At 46.8% G+C, this 24233-nt stretch overlaps 1 protein-coding gene across 1 annotated transcript in view; it reads right to left on the bottom strand.

Annotated features, from left to right (window-relative positions):
- Positions 1–3102: 3102 nt before the first annotated feature.
- Positions 3103–24233, bottom strand: part of LOC148506734 (protein kinase C theta type-like) — a 31404-nt gene continuing 10273 nt past the window's right edge. Inside the window, exons 5-10 of the mRNA XM_088446333.1 lie at positions 16846–16937; positions 11424–11486; positions 8677–8815; positions 7585–7740; positions 3535–3663; positions 3103–3234 (exon numbers count right to left, since the gene is read on the bottom strand). Of these exons, the coding sequence (XP_088302459.1) occupies positions 3103–3234; positions 3535–3663; positions 7585–7740; positions 8677–8815; positions 11424–11486; positions 16846–16937 (711 nt within the window). The remainder of the gene's footprint in view (positions 3235–3534; positions 3664–7584; positions 7741–8676; positions 8816–11423; positions 11487–16845; positions 16938–24233) is intronic.

The following is a 24233-nucleotide window of genomic DNA, read 5'->3' on the forward strand; positions in this document are numbered from 1 at the left end:
GTACCTTACCCCAGCACAGTGGAGAGTACTTTCTGTCTTGTGCAAGGTGCTCAAACCATTTGAAGTTGCCACTTGTGAAGTGAGTGCTGACACTGCTAGCTTGAGTAAGGTGATTCCCCTGATTTCGCTTTTGGAAAAGCAGCTGGAGAAATTGAAGGATGATATTAAACAAAGTGATTCCGCAAAGTATGCTGGACTGATAGATCAAGTCCTTTGTTCGCTTCGCCAGGATCCACGGGTGGCCAAGATCTTGAAATCTGATCATTATATTTTAGCAACCATTCTTGATCCTAGGTTCAAGTCATATGCTGTGTCTTTCTTTACAACTGACCCAGATCTTAAAAGAACCAAAGCGCTCCTGGTGAGCAAGTTGGCAGCTGAAGTGACACATGGCACTACGATGACGTCTCCTCCTTCGGTTTCTGCAGCAGCAGCCAGAAAAAAATGCACCTTTTCCAAAAGACCCAGTGGTGATGCAGATAAGTCAAGTCAACATTTTGACATCTGGTCGGGTCTAAAAGATTTGCCCAACACCAGTGACACCTCTACCGCAACTCCATCTAATATGATTACCATCCAAAGAATGGTGGAGGATTATTTTCAGGACACCATACACGTAGACATGTCACAGAGTCCCTTCGAATATTGGAAGAAAAAAAAGGCAATTTGGAGACCCTTGTATAAACTGGCTTTGCATTATTTAAGCTGCCCACCCTCCAGTGTGTACTCGGAGAGAGTTTTCAGTACAGCCGGGAACCTTGTGAGTGAACGACGAAGGAGGCTACTTCCACAAAATGTAGAAAAAATGATGTTCATTAAAATGAACTGGAAATTTCACGAGGAAAACCTTTCCCACCAATCACGTCACAGTACAGATACTTCTGTAATGGTAGATTCCAGCGGGGATGAACTGATATTGTGTGAGGAATCGGATGATGTACACACTGATGAGGGTGAGGATGGCAATGATGGTGACATCATGCCACTGTAGACCTGTTGCCTTTAGTAGATTGGAAGATTTTTTTGTGGGGGCCCAAACAAACCAAGCACTTCAGCCACAAAGTGGCAGTACCTGTCGCTGAAATGCTTTGTTTGTTAAAGTGTGCATGTCCTTTTTAAGATCCAACATAAAGGGTGGGTGGGAGGGCCCAAGGACAATTCCATCTAGCACTACCTTTCATTTCTGCCACTGCTGTGTGGCATAGTTTCATAGATGTGCTTTAAACTGTGGTGTCTGTGCCACTGCGCCGCTGCTCTGACGCTTGGTCACCAGTCAGCTCACTGCAACCTTTGGCCAATAATGGTGAAACGAATAATTTAAGCTGTGAGGTGGTCTAAATTGACTGTAAATGACTGGAAATTAATGTTATTGAGGTAAATAACACTCTAGGAAGAAAAAAAAGCCCAATTTATGTAATTTTAGCTTTTTTTGCCAATTTTGGCAAAAAATCCAAATCCAAATCCAAATCCAAATCCAAAGCCAGTCACCGCAGTTTGGCAAATCCAAATCCAAATCCGGATGACGAATTAGAACCAAATCCAAATCCAAATCCGCCAAAAATGGTCCGGCGCACATCCCTAATATATATATGATACTGTCTCTGCCTGCTCTTCTCTCTGAATCTATATGAGACCTGGAGCTCCATCCCTTTGCTATATATATATATATATATATATATATATATACACACACTATATATATATATATATATATATATATATATATATATATACACACACTATATATATATATACACACATATATGTATATATGTATATATATATATACACATATATATATAACATGTAAGTTTTACATATATTTATATATATGTATATATAAATATACTGTGTGTATAGAAATATACAGGCGTGTATGTGTGTTTACATAAATATATATTTATATATATATATATATATATATATATATATATATATATATATATATTAGTTTTTTGTTTTTTGTTTTTTTTCCCGAGATTGGGGATTTGGAAACCCCCCTTTAGATATCCTGCGTTTGCCCCTGGGAATGGCGCAATGACCCCCCCAGGACCTGCAGGATTATCATCATTGGAACAAGAATGAAATCAATGCTGCCCACTTCTTAGCTGTGTAGGACAAACTTCGGGGGTGATGGTGCCCTTCACAAGGATGGATAAATGGTCATCACAAGAACCTCAGCCACCCTCATTTCACCTATTGAATGCTCACACGCTCAGGTGACGTACATTGTACTTTCACAAGTGTGCATGGACTACCAAAGCCCATTACAAACTGGGGAAAGAAAAAAGCAAGAAAACATGGAATGTATACTCACCAGCTGGACACTTGTAACCTTGCTGGTTGATCGCCCTGTATGGAGATACAATATGCCCACCCACACAGCTAGTCTATTCACTAGCCCAAGTGATGGGCCCACCCAGCTAGGCAACTAACTATATAACAATACACTGACCCTCCAACTAACAACTGGCCTAGTGTAATAATAACCTCTGACCCCTGGATGTGATGCACTATCCTAAATTATACAACTATACTAAACTTACACAACAATATACTAAACTTACACAACAGTACTTAAATACAATGTCTGCTACTACAATACCCGCATAAGTGAGTTTATTAGCAAAGAAATGATGAGCAAAGCAAGGTATGGTAATAAGTACACTCTGGGTTACCAATTTCCCAGAAGTCTATAGATATATGGGTATGAGTGTTATCAAGAATGACCTACATAATACATCTTTTTATAAAATACATTCTTCTGTTTTAAATAAAATAATTTAATTAAAATTAAATCCGGCCTCCACCTTTTCCCCTCACTAGCCGGCCAACACACTCCTTAGATCTTATTTTTCTATCATCCTCTAAAGGATACTGGGGCTAAGATGTTATAGAGACGTAGCTGGGTGCTTGGTCCAGAGTGTAAATATAGAGGACACATAATAAAGATGTTACCTTGGTCTTACCTTGTTCCTGGTGATGTTAGATGGTACACGTTCTGGTTTACAAGGGCCTCAGAGAACTGGAGGGCGATGTTCTGCCATATGAAAGTGCAGCAGGGCTCATGAAGGACTACCAGGTGTAATTGGCAGCAGGCGGCTATATGCTGGTGTTAAATGAAAATTCCCGGAAAAGTTCCTGGTGGAAAGAACTTATTGGAGGGGCACAGGCTGATGTTGTACCTGACAGAAGATCATCTAACGCCAGGTGCGGAAGTGACTTCTCAGATGGCTGTAGGGAGAAGAAATAGGAGACATGTATTTCATATAAAGAGTGAGAGGAAACACCCTTATATGTGTCAGACAGACAATATATACTTATAATAATATTTTATTCACAATAGGGGAAATCCCATTCACCTTCCCTAATTAAGGCATTTTATCCTCTGACTGTAATTTATGTAACAACTACACCAAATGTCAGTAAGAAAAGAGTTATGGCAGCTTTACTATTCTGTTTAACAATCATCAATGTTATACACACACAGCACAGACCAACACAGACTCTCTGACATTATAACTGTGCACTTACTTTGCTGGGTATGAATGGGGGTGGTACCTGGAGGGCTTCTAGCCTCACCCAATCAATACTCCAGAAGAAGGGGTGGTATCTAATTACACCATCCGCACCAAGACGTTTGTCTGGATCTTCACACACGAGCTGAAAAGAACATCAAAACCATAACTAAGACCATAACTATGTAACTGTTGTGCTGCAAATTAAATTGTGACCCTTATATCAATACATTCTGTAGCCATTATACACTTGTAAGATCAAACAAGTGACAAACAGCCTTTTGCCATATCCAGTAAGCACAAGAATAAAATGTATGACAAATAACAGGTCATCTACACTGAATAATGTTTCAGACATAACACTAATTATAATTGTCATAAAATGTGTATATGATGTCTGTGTTATAAATGAAGTATGGTGGGTTGCCAGGTTGGTCATTTAAAACATGACACAGATAGGAAATACATACAAGATGCTGTCAGGAAGCTGCCGGTCGAAATGCCGACCGCCGGCTTCCCGACTGTCAACTCCCAGCAAGGTACAAGTGACAGGCGTCGAAATCCCCACATACGCCGGGAGCCCGACGCCCTGCATACCGAACAAAGGTAAGCTGGGCATCGGGCGCGGACAGCTGCAGGGGGGAGGGTTAGGTTTTAGGGCTCCCGTGGGGACTTAGGCACCCCACTGGGAGGGTTAGGTTTAGGCTAGGGGAAGGGGGGTAAGGGTTAGGCACCCCCGGGGGGAGGTTAGGGTTAGACACCCCCCCTGGAGACTTAGGTTTAGGCTGCGGGGAAGGGGGGGTTAGGTTTAGGCACTTACAAGGGGGTTAGGGTTAGGTACTAGGGGGAGGTTAGGGTTAGGCCCCCCTAAAGGAGGGTTAGGGTTGGGGTAGGGGGTAAGGTTATGGGTACTTACCCAAATTATAGATTGGGATATTCACCCCTGTCGGGGGTATTACATACTGATTCCATACATACAGTATGCTACATGTCTGGACTGGAGTTACATCCATACATAATGCATAACACACATAGCAGTCACCAGAGCTGCCATCAGTAAATGTGGAGATCAATTAAAAAAAATATATACTGTGCCCATTCCTCCTGCCCATTCCCCTCTCCTCTTAGTGGTATCAGGGAGGAAATGCTCCATGACTGACCTTCAGGACTGATCAGAGTAACAGGAGTAAAGCTGGCCATACACTAGAATGATATTATTCCAATCAGCCAACTAGTTGGCTAGTTGGAATGATAATCGGCCAGTGTATTTGGGTGCAAACAATAATCGTTTGTTTGCCCCCACACACTGAAAAATGGCAAAAAAACAGTTGTCCCAACTAGTGGGGAACATCAGACATGTTTGATTTTTCCCAACTAATAACTAATTATTCTAGTATAGGGGGGACTTTCCCCCAACTGAATGATTAGTAAGCAGACACTGGCCCATAGTGTCCACCTACTTTTGACACACTACAGTGGATGTCAGGGGAGCCTAGTCTTGTGTCCCGAAGACCTTCTTTCTCCCTCTGCCCCCTCAGTACCAGGAGTGGGTCCATTGCTGTAGTACTTCCGATAGCCCAAGCAGCACTGGAGATGCTTCCAGGTGTTCTGTTCCAACAGGGCTTCGGCTTGTGCAACTGATCCGGCGGATGCAGGAACACAGAGCATTGCAGATGGACCCCGAGGAGCACTGACCTCTGTCCCAGCTGCGGGTGGCTGACTACCCCAGGCTGCTCCTGTGTTCTGTGTCCCTGGCCCAACTCATGGCAACCAGGAGCATTCAGCAGCAACAGAAAATCCCTTGGTGGCTGCAGCTGAGATCACCCAGTGGCAGTGATCCAGAAGAGTGACAGTGGGCTGACTTTCATAAACATGATGGGGGAGAACTGCAAACCTCCTAGAACCTGCCCCTCTAACTTCACCCCATCTACCATCATATACCCCCTACTAACTACACTATAGGACTTTCCCCACTAACTTCACCTCTTACTATCCTGTACAGCTATACATCCCCGCCAATTGTGCTACAGAACCTACTACACAAATGTTACCCCTTACTTTGCTGTACAGCTATATACAGCCCTCATCCTAACTGTACTACAGGACCTGCCCTGTAAATTTACCCCTTACAGTCCAGTACAACTATATACCATCAACCCCCCACCCCAGCTGTGCTACAGGATCAGCCCCTACAACTTCACCCCTTAAGATCCTGTACAGCCATATACCCCCACCCCAGTTGTGCTATAGGACCTGCTCACCTAACTTCCATATAGTACCTGGCATTGCCTTATGTTACCTGGGCACATGACACACCCTCTCCTGTCACCCTTTGCATCCATATAGTCACTTAAATTCTGAGCCCATATAGTGTTTGACACTTCTATGGCCATATATTGCCCCACACCCCTCCTTTGTCAACTGGTGTTTTCTACAGTTGAAAAAAAAAAGTTTATGATGTTTGTAAATATTATATAAATAAAGTGAGTTGGAAAGTCCCTCCTCAGTGACAGTGTGCTAAGTGTATGACAGTCAGTGGCGGCTCTGGTTGGCTGGTTGGAATGACAATCGGTCAGTGTGTGGGAGCAAACGATAATTATTCCTATGCTCCCACACGCTGAAAAGTGGCAAAAACGGTTGTTCCAACTAGTTGGAAAAATCAAACATGTTTGATTTTTCCCAACTAATCGATCTGAACGATAAGTAGGCTGACACTGCTTTGGAAATGTTGGTGGTACCCAAGAGGAAAATGATTGAGATACACTGATCTAGAAAAATCAGCCATTATATGATATGTTTTGTGATTGCAGGAAATGTAAGTGCTGCATTCATGTATCACCAGCACTGGCACAGTGGGCAGCAGTCATAGGCTGTATCAGTATTAGTGTGCCAGGTTTACTCTGCATGCTATGTGCAGCCATATAGGTGCAAAGTTACATGATGCTAAATATGTAGGTACATAACGTGTCTCACTGTCATTACTTTCCCCCTTTTCTGTTGTCGCACTAACATATTCCATTGTGACTGAAGATGTGCTTAATACATTTGTTTTTGATGGAATTTAGAATTATTTTGTAGGGTTATTATGGTGTGTTATAAACTGTGGGCCTGATTCAGAGCCGCTCGTAAGCGGCCGCTCGTTCGCTCCGAGCGATGTTCGCACATCTGCGCATGCGTATGGGTTGTAATGCGCATGCGCCAACCAGTCAGTGCGGTCGGAAATCGTGTGCTTGCAAAATAGCGAATGCCTGCTAATTTGAGTGACAGAATGAGGCGTTTGTGGGTGATAACAGGGGAAGGTGCTTGAAAACGGGGAGTGGAGATCCGAACGCAGGCGTGCCAAATGGTCAAAATGGGCGTTTTAAGGGTGTGCATAATTAACAAAGCAGCGTCATCGACCACGTCACTTGGTTGTCTTTTAGCCTGAACTGCTCGCATGATTGCGGTAGGAAAATGCTACCACAAGAATAGCGAGCAGTTCATATGCCTTTCAATGTACTCGATTAATCTAATAAATAGCGGAGATGACGTATGATGCAAACGGCCAAGGGGCGTCTTTACAAAATAGCGAGCGCATGTTTCGGACGCTCGCTCAGACATAGAGGCGTCAACAGACCGCAAAGAGCGAGCGCTCAACTTAAATAGCCAGCCCCTTTTTCTGAACGAGCGAGCGCAAATAGCGTCCGGCTCTGAATCAGGCCCTGTGTCACTTCTGCTTTTGTGTTTATTAAGGTGCCTGTTCATCATCGAAGGCCGTATGACTTCCAATGATGAAGTATTGAACTCACTGAAAGGATACTTAAACCTGACACCGGAGCAATTCAGCATTGCTCCGGTGAGGGGACAGCTGCTCCGAAAAGCAGTTGTCCCCGTGGTTAGTATCGCAGCTACTTCTTAGCATTTCCACATGGTTACCGGGCCCTTTATCATTTGATTAATAGGCCCCTTAATGTGTTACTGTTTGTAAACATTTCTATGTACATTTATCATTTACATTTCCTGTTTCTCATTTTAAATGAGTGACCCTGTAACCTGAGCAGCATACTCAGCACTTACTCACACTCACCTTTTCAATGATGTCTTCAGCATCAGAATCTAGTAAAAAGCCCGGTAAGTCAAGTAGCCTGCACAGGAACGGAGATTCTCCGGTTAACATTTCGAAAAGTACAATTCCAAATGAGAACCAATCTGCCGCCCTGTTGTACCCGAGGTGACCTTCCATCTGCCAAGAGAAAGACATAATTTACTACATGCTATAGTAGTATTCTCAATAATGTAAATGTAATTCTTTAGATGACGCTATGCAGAGGCGTCACTTACCTCTGTGACACCTGGTGCGGCAGGACTGAAATGCTTTGCACGCTCAAAAGGGGGTGTGACTTCATGAAAGGTGCGTGTCTTTGACTGCAAAGCCACGCCCCCTATGTGTGCCGATCCGGGAGGCGTTAATGCCTCCCGTTCTCGGCACACAATGGGCTTTCCCAGCGCTCCTGCAGCTGCTGGGGCAGCCCACAAACTCCCCCTTCCTCTCTCCATGTTACGGTGACACCATCTGACGGGGTGACACCAAAATAACAAGTCCCAGCATGCCCTGCCACAGTTTTAGCATTCCCTAGCAGCACAATTGTTCGACTGGGACTTGTAGTTGTACAATAGCTGGGAGCCCCAAGTTGGCCATGCCTGTACAACAACTTGTTTTTCTACTTGTGCTTAGGTCACCCTGAGTAAGATATGATTATTATCTGTATAAGTGTACTCGCTATTAAGAATAAGTAAATATCATATAAGCATACTTGCCTACCCTCACCCGATCCGGCTGGGAGCCTTCCGAAAATCGGGTGCCGCTCCCAGCCCTCCAGAAAGGCAGACAAGCCTCTCGACAGCTACCGCTCCCCTGCACTTATAAGAGAAACCCCGCAGTGGGGGAGGCCGATGACACGATTCAAGCTGAATCGCATCATTTTGGCCCCACCACCTCCTTCACAATGCCGTATTTCTGCATTGTGTAGCGATCGTGTGGCCATGCCCCGCTCTGCCCACAAACTGACCAACCACGCCCCCTGCAATGCTGATCTGACTACTCCCTCCCAGAAGGAAAAGCCAGAATATTGGCAAATATGCATATAAGAGAAAATCACTAACATCCTCTATAACTCACCTCCGGGGCAATATAGCCTGGTGTTCCTGCACACCCAAAGGCATATACACCTTCATGCATGTTGTTTAATGCAAGGCCCAGATCTGCAATTTTCATATGGCCGGCACCATCTATGAGAATGTTCTCTGGTTTGATGTCTCTGTGAAAAGGAAGATTCTACATTTTATTTCTGTTCTATAAATATTTATATCAACATATTATTATAATATACTTTATAATTGATTTTCTAAGTAAAGAAAGATTTCAAATGGGATAACGCTATATGATACATGTTGAAAGAACATGAGCCACATAAAGTATGTATATAAATTTATATATGAACTACAGATACCTTGATAATCTATAATAAATGCAACTTCAATTTTATAAATCTTTAAGTATAGATATCCTCTGTATGATCTAGTCTTCCTCTAGTAGGAATAATATACTAATCTATTAAGGGTTGGAGAGGGCAGCCAGAATGACGGCACGTATAGCTTAATACACACCTTTTATAAGCAACCTTCACTCCCTGAATGTATATATTTCCCTGTTGTGTAAGTTCAGTATGCCTTGTGGGGAGGGCAGGATGGAATGGGATTAAAATGCCGGCAGCTGTTTAGGGAGGAAATCCTGATAGTGGCATGTAAGTAACCTAACCCTCGCCTCTCCCCCCCTAACCCTAACCATCCCTTAGGGGTGCCTAACCATAACCTCCCCCCTAGTGCCTAATCCTAACCTCCTCCAGGGGTGCCTAAACCTAACCCCCCTCCCCGCACCCTAAACCTAACCCTCCCGGGGGGGGGCCTAGCCCTAAGTCTCCCCGGGGTGCCCTAAACCTAACCCTCCCCCCGCGGCTAAGAGGACGGGCCCCCGGACTTACCTCGTTTGGGCCCGCATCATACTGGATTCCGGCGTCGGGATTATGATAGGCGTCGTTATCTCGACACCTATCACGGATCCCTAGCCGGCATTCTGCCATCATGATTGTGACTGGCGGCCGCAATACATACCGGACAGGATGCTGTCCTCTCTATATAACCTTTTGAGGCTGCTGCAGGGTTGCAGTGCCTGACAGTCTGTTACTGATCTGCCCATCTCCTCTTTCCTGCAAACATTTTCTTTGCATCTCTCTTTGATGTTATCAATAAATTATGCCATACTTGCCTACTTTTGAAAAAGCATTTCAGGTTGATTATGAAAGCAGCACCTTTGAGCGCACGTTAAAGTGGGCGTGTACTGCTACATCTGAGAGGCGTGTTATAAATTGATTTACACATCCGAATGTAAACAAGCCCCAAAGCAGTTAGTAAAATGTACTTGTTGAAGAAAACACACTAAGGGGCCTATTCATCATGTTAATTATTGGGGTCCTAACTCGCCGCAGCTGCCGGAGCAATTCATCATTGCTCCGGCTCGGTCAGTGGCAAACGCAGGATTTCCAGAGGGGGGTTTCCAGATGCTTTATTTTAGAGCGGGTGTGGCGTGTCAATGAAGAGGGCAGAATTAGTACTTAACCAGCTTTAATAAGCATCATACAAAGTGTATTGTGTGTAATAATTCCAGCATATACAGGACCAGTGATCTCAGTAAGCCATTAGATGTAGGCCATCCTGTCTGAGCTGAACGTATTTATTTTAGATGTGGACACCATTCCAGAGTATTAGAGCAAGTCCGGGAGCCTGGAGGAGGAGCAGGAGAACCTAGCACTGCCCTGGACATACTGTATATGTACATATTGGGCTCTATAGCAGTGCATATTTTCCAGATCTTGTAGTTGGTGCACAGGTTATTTATTACTGGCTGATACATGTTAAAAGATCCACAGGTGGTGCTAATTATTTAATTTGTGATACTGAGAAGAACATGCAGCACTAGTAACAATCTATTATATTACTATTTCTATTGTGGTCATAGTGTGGGCTGGGGAGGGGGGTTTCCAGGCAGACGGAACCCCCCCCTGCGTTTGCCTATGTCGGTGGCAGCTGATGTGATATTAGCTGCCCCCGAGAGTGGTTTCACTGCTCCTTTTCAGAGGAGTGAATCCATTCACTGCTCCTGTCAGAGCAGTGACGGGACTGCGCATGCATACAGGTCACGCATGCACACAAGAGCCCCGACGTCCGGCGGGGTAGGCATGTATGGGACAAAGGTTTCCCCATCCATCAGTATAATTTATGGGAGGCTTAACACAGAGCATGGGATAACTACAGTATTCTGCTGTCTGAGATAATAAACCAAAATGGTGCAATTCTCATCTCTTATACAATTTACACTAAACAGTGTTTTCAAGAAGCACATATTGTTCTCTCTCTCTTCTCAGCTGGGAGACTTGCCTGCTTTTCCAGGGGGCTGGGAGTGCCACATAATTTTCGGGAGGCTCACGGCCGAATCAAGAGAGTAGGCAAATATGTCATGGCATAAGAATATATATGGCTATTTCCAGGTTTATCTTTTACACCTAGTATCAGGTAGATACAAGTGTGCAATGATGACGGTGACTAGAAGCAAACCAATCATACACCTAGGAGGCGGGTGCACCACAAGATGCGTACAGCTCTGCATACAGAGAACATATGCATTTCTTCCATGTACGCAACATACAGGCAATTCCCATCCGACCCAGCATCAGGCCCTGTCTGTGTATGGTCAGTCTACTGCACTCCTCATTGTGAATAAGACACAAGTGTACAAAGAAATGGAATAACAATGGCAGAACTGAGATAGGAAACCATGACCAACTACAATGAGAAAACAAACATACTTACCGATGGATAAAGCCCTTTGAGTGGAGATGTTCCAAACCAGACACAATTTCAGCTGCATAGAAGCTGGCAGAGAAAGAAAAGAAACTGCAGTAAACATATGTAATACACTGGTAACACCTCACCCCTGTTGCTCAGGACTATGGGCTCTATTTATTAACATTATTTTTACTAAAATAAAGTGAAAAAGGGTGTTTTCACATCCTTTTCACAATATTTTAGTATCACCTATAGTTACTACAGGGCAATTGGAGTAGAATTCATAAAATTCTACTCCAACCCCTAAGTATCACTTATTTTTAGTAAAGCAGATCGCATTTCCCATAACTGTAATGGGAAATGTGATCCGACCATAGTTACTAAAAATAGTGTGAAAAAAATATCGGGGAAAGCCCTGTGATAATAACGCCACCTGGAGGTGGCGTTATCCAGGGTCCCCCCCGGTTACCGGCCTCCTGCCCTGCTGTAACGAGCAGAGCCGGGAGTCAGTCCCTGTAATCAGCTGTGTGGTCTAAACAGACCGCAAGCTGATTACTGTAAAAAAAAAAAAATTACTTACCTGACTCCAGGGACCGGTGATCGGGCCTCTGGTTATGTCTCCCCTCCGGTCAGCTGGTCTCCCACAGTGCACTGCGGCCCGGTCATCAGGTGATCGGGCCACAGTGCAGTATGGGAGATCACCTGACCGGAGGAATGGAGAACATCACCGGAGGCCTGGAGCATGCAGGTAAGTGTAAGCAATGCGAATTCAGTCGGTAATAGCACACTACAATCTGCATTACCAATGCGGATTGTAGTAAATAGAGCCCTATGTAAACATACTGCCTTATGTGATATCCCATATTCAGATATCACCTCGTTGTGTCTGACAGTCAGAAGGAAGAAAAGACCTAAGGGCCATATTCTTCATGACTTAATTTCTACAAAAGTAGGTGAAAATTAACACTTTCACCTACTTTTGTAAAAATTAAGGATCAGGGCTATTCATCAAGCTTGTAACGCAGGAGATATCACAGATATTCCCCGGTTACAATTCTCCCCCGATAATTTCCACAGTCTCCATACTTAGTATGGGGATGTGGAAATTATGTAATTCATCAAGTTTCAAAAAGCATTTTTTTTTGAACTTGTGTAAAATGTCTGAGTCCTACCTGCATTTCTTGGCTTCCCTCCTCCCCACTCATCTGCTCCATCTGCCGAATGACCAGTCAGTCCAGGGCTCACCTACTAACTGGGGGCCTGATTCAGAGCAGCTCGTAAGCGGCCGCTCGTTCGCTCCGAGCGATGTTCGCACATCTGCGCATGCATATGGGTTTTAGTACGCATGTGCCAACCAGTCATTGCGGTCGAAAATCGTGTGCTCGCAAAATAGCGAATGCCTGCTAATTTGAGTGACAGAATGAGGCGTTTGTGGGTGGTAACAGGGGAAGGTGCTTGAAAACGGGGAGTGGAGATCCGAACACAGGCATGCCAAACGGTCAAAATGGGCGTTTTAAGCGTGTGCATAATTAACAAAGCAGCGTCATCGACCACATCACTTGGTTGTCTTTTAGCCAGAACTGCTCGCAAGATTGCGGTAGGAAAATCCAACCACAAGCACTGCGAGCAGTTCATATGCCTTTCGATGTTCTCGATTAATCAAATAAATAGCGGAGATGACGCATGATGCGAGCGGCCAAGGGGCGTTTTTTCCAAAATAGTGAGCGCATGTTTTGTTCGCTCGTTTAGACATAGAGGCGTCAACAGACCGCAAAGAGCGAGCGCTTTATTTAAATAGCCAGACCCTTTTTTTGAACGAGCGGCCGCAAATAGCGTCCGGCTCTGAATCAGGTCTTCGGGCTAGAAGGAGAGAGGAGTTGGGGGAGAAGTGGCAGGGAACTTCGGCTGCCTGTCAGTGACTGCTTACCAGTGCAGCTCCTGCAGACAGTGAAGCTGGGAAACATTGGAGACAGGACTCGGTAGGCGTCAGCATGACAGTGGAGCTGGCAGGGCGGACATCGGACACAGGACCCAGCAGGTGGCAGCGTGACAGTGGTGCGGGCGGGGTGGACATCAGAGACAAGACCCAGCAGGAGGTAGCATTGACAGTGGAACCGGTGGACATTGGAGACATGACCTGGCAGCATGGAACACAGAGCAGCCGGCACCAGTACGACACGGTGGGGTGGTCAGCACAGGTATAACTCAGGGCACGCGCGGGGGGAGGGGGACAGATGAGGCAGGGATGATCCGGCAGTGGGGGGGGGAGGGCACCTCAGAGAGGACTGGGCAGAGTGGGGACACAGGCCCTGAGTCAGAGCCGGACGCTCTGACAGAGCGCTCGCTCTGAATCAGGGCCGTCCTTGCTCCTTTTTGGAGCAGCTTCCTGGCCGCTCGCATAGCTGTGGGTGACCACCCACAGCTATAGCGAGCGGCCAAAATGATGGTCACGATGGTCAAGACCATCGCGACCATCAGGCTTGCGATGAGACCCTGCGGTAGGAGTGCTTTTGGCTCTATCAGACAGAGCTTTATCGCAATATCCCTGTGATATTGGCTCTATCAGACAGAGCTTTATCGCAATATCCCTGTGATAGTGCCTGAATTCTCAGTCGTTAATATCACACTACAATCTGCATTCAATATGCGGATTGTAATAAATAGACCCATAGGGCTCTATTTACTACAATCCGCATATTGAATGCGGATTGTAGTGTGATATTACTGAGTGAATTTGCATTGCGAATTCAGGCAATATCACAGGGATTTACTATAAATCTCTGTCCCTGTGAATCCCATCTGCACTCTAGTCGCGTTATTTTCAGAAAAAATACCGCGACTAAGAGCCCGGGCATGCGCCGACCCACCGTCGCTGCTACCCCCCCACCGACGCTAAGCCCCGCCCCCCGCGATCGCGGACCCCCCTCCCTTCATTACACTTACCTGCATCCTCCTGGCCTCCGGTGATCTTCTCCGGGCTTCCCGATCAGGTGATCTCCCATACTGCACTGGGACCCGATCACCTGATGACCGGGCAGCAGTGCACTGTGGGAGACCAGCTGACCGGAGAGGAGCCATCACCGGAGGCCCGATCACCAGTCCCTGGATTCAGGTAAGTAAAAAAAAAATGTTTTTTTACAGCAATCAGCTTGCGGTCTGTTTAGACCACACAGCTGATTACTGGTACCAGCTCCCGCCTCTGCTCTCCCCGTTAGAGCAGAGTGGGAGCCCGGCAACCGGGGGAGACCCTGGATAACGCCACCTCCAGGTGGCGTTATTATCACAGGGCTTCCCCAGGTATTGTTTTACAATTTATTTTTAGTAACTATGGTCGGATCACATTTCCCATTACAATTATGGGAAATGCGATCTGCTTTACTAAAAATAAGTGATAATTAGGGGCTGGAGTAGAATTTTACTAATTCTACTCCAATTGCCCTGTAATAACTATAGGTGAAACTAAAATAATGTGAAAAGGGTGTGAAAACACCCTTTTTCACTTTATTTTAGTCAAAATAATGTTAATAAATAGAGCCCATAGCATCTTTTCTGAAGTGATACTTTAGTCTTGCAAGGATGATGAATAGGACTTAGCTAAACAAAGAACTTGAGTTCAAAACTAAACTATCACACATGATATTTTTATCATGATGAATAGGGCCCCCTATAGCAGTCAGTGCAGAGTGATAATAGAGACCAGGGGGTATAGTTACTAAAATGTGGGTTTATATGGAGGTATTGCCCATAGCAAGTAATCATATTCTATTTATCATTTATTTAGCACCTTTTAAAAGCTAGAATCGGATTGGTTGTAAATACATACCTCCCAACATTTGTGTGGATGAAGGGCATGCAAGCGAAATTTAGGGGGCGTGGCATGGCCAAAGGGGTGTGGCCTTGCTAGAAATTAAATACTCGCAAGTCACGCCCCAATTTTCATCATGCTGGGGCTTGGTTAGCAATCTGGGAGCCCCCAGCCTCTCCCAAAACAGGCACAGTGTGTGTGGATGATGCACGCATCCAACACAATCCATTCACTTCTGCTCTGCTATACAGAGCAGCGGTGTTAGAGTATTTCCCTAACCTCTCTCCCACCTGCGGGAAACTGCAGCCCGGGGGTGAGAGAGCAGGACAGTGCCCAAGAAGCGGGACTGTCCCAATGGAATAGGGACAGTTGAGAGGTATGTAAATATATCCCCAAACCTGCCACAATGAGGATATCAGTGTTATTTCTGTGAGTGTTTGCTTTTGTACTTTATTTTGTCTGCAATGCTGTCAGGTATTTGTCTGCAATGCTGTCAGGTATTTGTCTGCAATGCTGTCAGGTATTTGTCTGCAATGCAGTGGCGTCATGAGGGGGGTGGGGGCTGTACTTGGGTGTCACCCTCGGAGGTGGTGACACCAAAATGCCAACTCCTCTGCAGTGACAGGAACCAGGTGCTGCAGTGTGGTATTCTCCTGCAGCACCCGGCTCCTGTCATAGAGGAGTTGACAGTGCTGGCAGCCCAGTCTCCAGGGACAGCCCAGCATCTCCAGCATTGCTGGGCTGCCCCTGCAGTGAGGTCATCGGGATCCCGTGCGAGGCCATGCCCTTTATTTTAGGCCACACCCCCTATTGGGTGTGGGCATGCCTCTGGCACACAGTTATAGTCAGAGTGTGCATCAGACCCTGTGACGCCTCAGCTGCAAGACTGTCAGGTATGACCAGTGCTCGAAGTGTGCCGGTATAAATTGGTATTGGTATTATACCGGCACTTCACTTCAGCACTTCACTTCAGAGACCTGCGCTAGGATTGTCACTGTCTGTGGCTGTGGGCTTCTGTTTAAATTTGACAGCACATGGACCGAATGCCATTCACCGGCGACCAGCAGCATTTTCAACTTGGCGCGGCTGTGAGCCAATTATAGCTCGCGGCCGGCAGCCAAACAGGGTTGGCCTTGTGGCCACCCCTGATTGGCCACTGGCCAGTGAGCCAATGATGGCTCACGGACTGGCAGCTAATTAGAGGCAGCCACATGGCCGTCTCACATTTCTGCCAATCCGCGAGCCGGCCATACCAAATTGAAAATGCTGCTGAGGACTGGGTGAGAGAACTTCTAAAAGGTGCGAAGCGTAGCGCTGGGCAGGTAGGTGGCGTTGTGTGGTATGGTATAAGGTGCACTGCGAGGGGAGGAAGTGGGAGTATGGAAATATCAGGGGGGCTCAGCATTTGGGCTTGCCTAAGTAAAGCTTAACAATATCCACTTTAACCACTGGGTATGACTGTATTCTCCCAATGATTCAGGGTGGATGATAGCTGGACCAGCTGGACAAGGACAATATAGAGATTACAGCCAAGTTCTGCAGCCCTGACATACCTATAAGTTATGCTGTAAGTCAAATCCTCCCTCATCTACTACTGTACTCTATATGCAGCATTACACTCAGCTCATTTTCAGCTCTTACGTTGATGTAGTGAGACCCAATGGTCCAGTTGTTTCCAGCAGATCAAATAGGTCTCCTCCATATGCCAGCTCCATCCCCAGGAAGAGAAGCTCCTGTCAGTAGGCAGACACAGATCCAAAATATTATGATATATTATATTACTGTTCTCACTCATCAGCAGCTACAGACAGAACATAACTCACTGTCATTTACAAAGTAAGAATAATTATATTTGACAATTATTTAGTAATTCACTTGGGGGCCTATTCATCATCACTTAATTGTCACAAAAGCAGGTGAAAAAGCACATTTTCACCTGCAATTGTGACAATTAAGTATTCGGGCCATTCATTAAGAGGGTGAAGCAGGACATATCACAGATACCTCCTACTTAACTTCTGTTTGTGGAATGGCTCTACACTAGTATGGGGACAGAATTTATCAAGCTCCGAAAATATTATATTTTCTGAGCTTGACTGCGGAGGAACTCGCCATCTTCAGATGGCGAATAACCCCGCTTGGGGTTTGCAACCCGCTCTTCCCTATGGGAAGTAGGTCCGGGTTGCAAGAAGGGATCCTTTCGGATCCCTCCGCCCCTGTCCGGCTCCTTCCACCGGACGTTAGGGACACTTGTGCACATGCGTGACCTGTAGGTCGCTCATGCGCACCGCCGTCACTGCTCCGGCAGGAGCAGTGAAAAGATTCACCGCTCAGAAAAGGAGCAGTGAAGCCGCTTCCGGGGGCAGCTGATTTCACATCAGCTGCCACCGCGCCAGAGCAATGCTGAATTGGCCGCGGCGAATTAGAATGTTAATTATCGGGGTCCGTTCGGACCCTGATAATTAACATCATGAATAGGCCCCTTGAAGAGATGGATAGAGACAGAATAGCTGAACTTTCTATAGGGTTGTGCATTGTGTGCTTCAAATCCAACCCTGAAAACAGGTTACAATTTACTTTAGACAGGTGCAATAAAAAATGGTGTCTGGCAGCACGGCCTGCTCCTTACAGGGGCAAAAAGTATGAAGGCAGTAGGAGGAAGGAATAGTGCTATGATACCATGATAACATTACTACATAAAAAGTTCATAGAAATCCCCAGTGGGCCCACAGCCTGAAGCTGTAATGGATATGTGGGGTGTTCAAAAAATGACAGTTAGGAGATGATTGGTTGGTACTTTATCTCTGTCCACTTCATCTCTCTCCAAGCTTTGATAAATCTTCCCCTATTAAAATTTGGGGTGCAGCCCGCTAAACTTTTCATGGTTCCTGAAGTGGCCCCAGGGAGTGCTTAAAATTGACACGGCTGTCCCAGATCATGTTGACACGTGCCCAGCACCTCTCAGGTGTACATAATGCTCTTTACAAAAGTGATAACAGTCAGGTTTTGTCTGCAGCCTGCTGGATAGAAACACATGCACTCACTGGTCCTCTAGCAACCAAGTGCCTAACTGCGTTCCCTGGGCTGGAAACACATGAGACATAGCTGGAATCCATTGGCAGCATTGATGCGATTCTACACATGATAACTGAGTGCTGAGAGAGCAATGTTGGTATAATGTAGTGCTGAGTATCTCTGAGAGCCCAGAGACACATGAACTGTCCTGAAGTTATCCAGAGATTTTCCTGAGAGCAGATAAGCAGCGCTGGCTCTGTAGGTGGAAATTACAGAGTAAACGTGACCCTTTATGGAGTTTGCGGAGTCAGTATCTATAAGTATCTGATCTATGAGATGACCTTTAATTGCAGATAAACAGCTCTATGGCAGGGTTTCCCAAACTTCAAGGTGCCCTAACAGTCCAGGTTTTAAGGATATCCATGCTTTTCCACAGATGGAATCATCAAACTGACTGGGGTACTAATTAAGGGATGCAGTTTATTTACCGGCGTCCGGAATGCCGGACGTGGGAATCCTGACGCTGGAAGCCTGGCTCTGTACTAAAGATAGGCATCTAAATAGCGATGCCTATCTTTAGCCAGATGCCAAAATCCCAATGCCCGGTATCCCGAGCGTAGGTAAGTGGGGACTGTTAGCTGTTAGCCGTAGGGGGGAGGTTTTGTTTTAGGTACCCCCGGGGGGCCTTAGAGTTAGGCACCCCCCGGGGAGGGTTAGGGTCAGGCTAGGGGAAGGGGGGGTTAGGGTTAGGTGCCACAGGGGGGAGTTTAGGGTTAGGCACCTCCCCGGGAGGGTTGGGTTTAGGGTGAGGGAAGGGGGGGTTAGGGTTAGGCATCACTGGGGGGGAGGGTAAGGTTAGGCACCACTAAGGGAGGGTTAGGTGGGGGTAGAGGGGAAGGTTAGGGTATTTGCCTGCCCCAGTTGGGATCCTGACGGTTCGGGCTTCCAGCGTCAGAATTTAGTCCGGTGGCATTACATACCGATTACACTAATTAAGTCACATGTGCCATCTATTCTACCGCTATTTACCTGCTGCTCTACCATGCAGAGCAACGGTGTGCAGTGGCATAACTAGGGTCTTTGGCACCCAGGGCAAGATGAAAAATGGCGCCCCCCAACTGTATGCACACGCCTAAGGCGCATGCACCAACAAGTGGACATGGTCACATACCGCAAAAATGGTCCAGGCCACTTAAAAATGGGAGCATGTCAACACGACATGCCACCATTTTTCATCACTCTGGGAACATTCCTTTCCATTTCATATGCACCTTAATGCCCACAGTAGTAGTGTCCCTTATGCAATGCCCCCAGTAGTAGTACCCATTATGCAATGCTCCTGTAGTAGTACCCCTTATGCAATGCCCTCAGTAGTAGTGCCCCTTATGCAATGCCCACTGCAGTAGTGCCCCTTATGCAATGTCCCAGGTAGCAGTGCCCCTTATGCAATGCCAACAGTAGTAGTGCCCCTTATGCAATGCCCCTGTAGTAGTGCCCCTTATGCAATGTCGCAGGTAGCAGTGCCCCTTATGCAATGCCAACAGTAGTAGTGCCCCTTATGCAATGCCCACTGTAGTAGTGCCCCTTATGCAATGTCCCAGGTAGCAGTGCCCCTTATGCAAAGCCAACAGTAGTAGTGCCCCTTATGCAATGCCCCTGTAGTAGTGTCTCTTATACAGTGCAACACAGTAGTAGTATTGCCCTTTATGCAGTGTCCCCATTAGTAGTGCACTTTATGCAGTGCCCCCAGTAGTAGTGGCCCTTGTGCAATGCCCCTGTAGCAGTGCCTTATTCAGTGCCCCAGTAGTAAAGCTCTTTATGCAGTGCCCTCAGTAGTAGTGCCCCTTATGCAAAGCTTCCTGTAGTACTGCCCCCAGTAGTAGTGCCCCTTAATCATTGCCCCCAGTAGAAGTGCCCTTTATGCAGTGCCCCCAGTAATAGTGCCCCTTATGGAATGCCCCCAGTAATAGTGCTCCTTATGCAGTGCCAACAGTAGTGCCCCTTATACAGTGTCCCCAGTAGTGCCCCTTATTCAGTGCCCCCAGTAGTAGTACCCATTATGCAATGCTCCTGTAGTAGTACCCCTTATGCAATGCCCTCAGTAGTAGTGCCCCTTATGCAATGCCCACTGTAGTAGTGCCCCTTATGCAATGTCCCAGGTAGCAGTGCCCCTTATGCAATGCCAACAGTAGTAGTGCCCCTTATGCAATGCCCCTGTAGTAGTGCCCCTTATGCAATGTCCCAGGTAGCAGTGCCCCTTATGCAATGCCAACAGTAGTAGTGCCCCTTATGCAATGCCCACTGTAGTAGTGCCCCTTATGCAATGTCCCAGGTAGCAGTGCCCCTTATGCAAAGCCAACAGTAGTAGTGCCCCTTATGCAATGCCCCTGTAGTAGTGTCTCTTATACAGTGCAACACAGTAGTAGTGCCCTTTATGCAGTGTCCCCATTAGTAGTGCCCTTTATGCAGTGCCCCCAGTAGTAGTGGCCCTTGTGCAATGCCCCTGTAGCAGTGCCTTATTCAGTGCCCCAGTAGTAAAGCTCTTTATGCAGTGCCCTCAGTAGTAGTGCCCCTTATGCAAAGCTTCCTGTAGTACTGCCCCCAGTAGTAGTGCCCCTTAATCATTGCCCCCAGTAGAAGTGCCCTTTATGCAGTGCCCCCAGTAATAGTGCCCCTTATGGAATGCCCCCAGTAATAGTGCTCCTTATGCAGTGCCAACAGTAGTGCCCCTTATACAGTGTCCCCAGTAGTGCCCCTTATGCAGTGCCCCCAGTAGTAGTACCCATTATGCAATGCTCCTGTAGTAGTACCCCTTATGCAATGCCCTCAGTAGTAGTGCCCCTTATGCAATGCCCAGTGTAGTAGTGCCCCTTATGCAATGTCCCAGGTAGCAGTGCCCCTTATGCAATGCCAACAGTAGTAGTGCCCCTTATGCAATGCCCCTGTAGTAGTGCCCCTTATGCAATGTCCCAGGTAGCAGTGCCCCTTATGCAATGCCAACAGTAGTAGTGCCCCTTATGCAATGCCCACTGTAGTAGTGCCCCTTATGCAATGTCCCAGGTAGCAGTGCCCCTTATGCAAAGCCAACAGTAGTAGTGCCCCTTATGCAATGCCCCTGTAGTAGTGTCTCTTATACAGTGCAACACAGTAGTAGTGCCCTTTATGCAGTGTCCCCATTAGTAGTGCTCTTTATGCAGTGCCCCCAGTAGTAGTGGCCCTTGTGCAATGCCCCTGTAGCAGTGCCTTATTCAGTGCCCCAGTAGTAAAGCTCTTTATGCAGTGCCCTCAGTAGTAGTGCCCCTTATGCAAAGCTTCCTGTAGTACTGCCCCCAGTAGTAATGCCCCTTAATCATTGCCCCCAGTAGAAGTGCCCTTTATGCAGTGCCCCCAGTAATAGTGCCCCTTATGGAATGCCCCCAGTAATAGTGCTCCTTATGCAGTGCCAACAGTAGTGCCCCTTATACAGTGTCCCCAGTAGTGCCCCTTATGCAGTGCCCCCAGTACTGCCCCTTATACAGTGTCCCGGTAGTAGTGCCCTTTACACATACAACACACAGACCACAAAACTATACTTTCCCAAAACCCTGCTCCTGCACCCGCGGGATGTAGTTATGAGAACAGCAGACACAATGCTGCCGGTTTCAATCCTGACGCTGGAAGCCCAACTAGGGACATAAGATAGGTATCGAAATACCAACACCTATCTTAATCCCGATGCCAGAATCCAGGAGGACGCCAGCCCGAATGAAGGTAAGCCGGGACACCCCTCGTGTTAGCCACGGGGGGGAGGGTTAGGTTTAGGTAGCATAGCGGGGTTAGCGTTATGTTTTGGAGGGGGGAGGTTAGGGATAGGTACTCCTAGGAGGGAGGGTTAGGGTCAGGCACTTCTGGGGGGGGTTAGGGTTAGGCACTAAGGGGGCAGAGGAGGGGTTTAGGCACTAAAGGGGAGGGTTAGGGTGTGGGGTGGGGAGAGTTAGGGTTAGGTTACAAAAAGGGAGGGTTAGGGGGAGAAGGGGGGAGGATAATTATACTTCCCCGATCCCTGTCGGGATACTAACCATCGACAGCCGGCATTACATACCGATTACTGCGCACACCGCCATCCGCTCCTCCCGCTTGGCACTATGGTAAAAGACATCATGATATCTCTCCCTTCATCCACTGCAGGAGCCAGAAGGTGGAGCTCATGAGAGAGCTCCAGCCCAACGCCGGCCCTGGGTGCAGCAGCCAATAAGAATAAGTCTGACTCTTATTGGCTGCTAAAACAAACACACCGCAGCCGGGTAGCACACTCACTGTCAGTGAATGTACTACCTGGTGCCCACGGCGGTTTGTTTTACTGTGTAGTGCCATGACGGCTGCCGGCCGTGCCCCCCCCCCCCCACCCACCGCTGGGTTCGACAGCACCCTTGGCATGTGCCCAGCTCGACCCCCCCTAGTTACGCCACTAGCAGTGTCTGCTCCCCACTTCCTCCCCCACAACGGGACACAGCAGCCTGCGGGTGGGACAACGAGACAGTCCCAGAAAAATGGGACTGTCCCGCTGAATGCGGGACAGTTAGGAGGCATGTGGTAGGGAAACCTGCAAGAACCTGTAGGAGAGAGCATAACACTCAACTGTCCTGGTTCTAGTGGGGGAGTCCTCATTTTGGGTGACTAACCCACTCTGTAAGGACGTTGGGGTATATTTACTAACAAGCAGTTTGTCAAACCCACTGATCATTGATAGCTTTGACTAATTGATACTATCGGTCTAAGGGGATATCCAAATAGCAATGATAGCGATAAAGTTTTCTCTGGAGAAAACTTTTCCCACCTATCGCCCAAATTTGCCGCTTATCGCATGTTTGCGTGCTCCCGTTTATCATGCTATCCTACTGCAAAACCAGAGATAACCAATGTGCACGATAATTCTCGCATGGATGATAGGCGCAGGGCCTTAACTAGGGTGGTGCAACTCTAGTTACGGCCTTGCGCCTATCTTCCATGCGAGAATAATCGTGCACATTGGTTCCCTTCCCTATGTCTTCCCTGGCCCTTCCCCATGAGGCCATGGCCCCTTTTCAGGTGCACTATCTTATGTGCCTATTTGAAAAATGAGGGGGGGGGGCGCAAATGTTCTTTCCGGCACAGGGCACCAAAAAGTCTAGTTATGGCTCTGGAGTGGACAGATGATAAGTATGATGAAAGATGAAAATGAGGAAATCAGCCTGTACCCCCAAAAAAGGTATAAAAGTGTGTTAGTATAATCCAAGGGTTTGGGGTTATTAAATTGTGTCCAATGGCTGTTATGTGCATTTTTCTCTAACAGTGAAAAAATGATAGAAAGCAATGTTTTTTGGGCCAAAATAAATGCTGTAATTAAATTAGGGGTACATTAAGATGGGTGTAAGTATACTTTTGTGTTATTATAGGGCATTTTTTTATATTGGTAAAAATAAAAATACACCTGTCACTTGCACCTGCAATGTTTAAAACACCTGTCCCATCAATACAGCACCTCCATATAAATGACGGACTACTTTAAACCATACTTACCAACTTTTCTTACTTCTTTTCCGGGAGCAGCCTGATCATCTCAGTTTCGGGGGGCAGGGCCAGGCTTCAGCTGCCATTAGGTCCCTCCCCCTTTCCTAGAAAGCCTGTGATTCATGGGTCCGCGAGGAGGGGGCAGCGCTAAATGACGCGATTTGCATCATTTAGCCCCTCCCCCTGCACACTATCCCACAAATTTGTCCTAAAATCTCCCCCATCCGGAGATATGCCTACTCTTTCGGGGTCGCAGGGGGTTACCCGAAAAATCGTGAGCCTCCCGCGACTCCCGGGAGAGTAGGCATGTATGCTTTAAACCCATTCTCCAACACTTTTTAATTTTTCACCTTAAAAAAGACGTCATTATTGCACATATTAAGCTAATTTAAATATTATTTTTGCCTATTTAGTCATTAAGGAGGGTTTCCCAGTGGTTCTGCACCATGTCCCGACATTGTTAGCATAAAATACGGTCAACAAAT

This window comes from Taudactylus pleione, unplaced genomic scaffold, assembly GCF_031769625.1.
Source record: "Taudactylus pleione unplaced genomic scaffold, aTauple2 ptg000397bl, whole genome shotgun sequence".
NCBI classification, from domain to species: domain Eukaryota; kingdom Metazoa; phylum Chordata; class Amphibia; order Anura; family Myobatrachidae; genus Taudactylus; species Taudactylus pleione.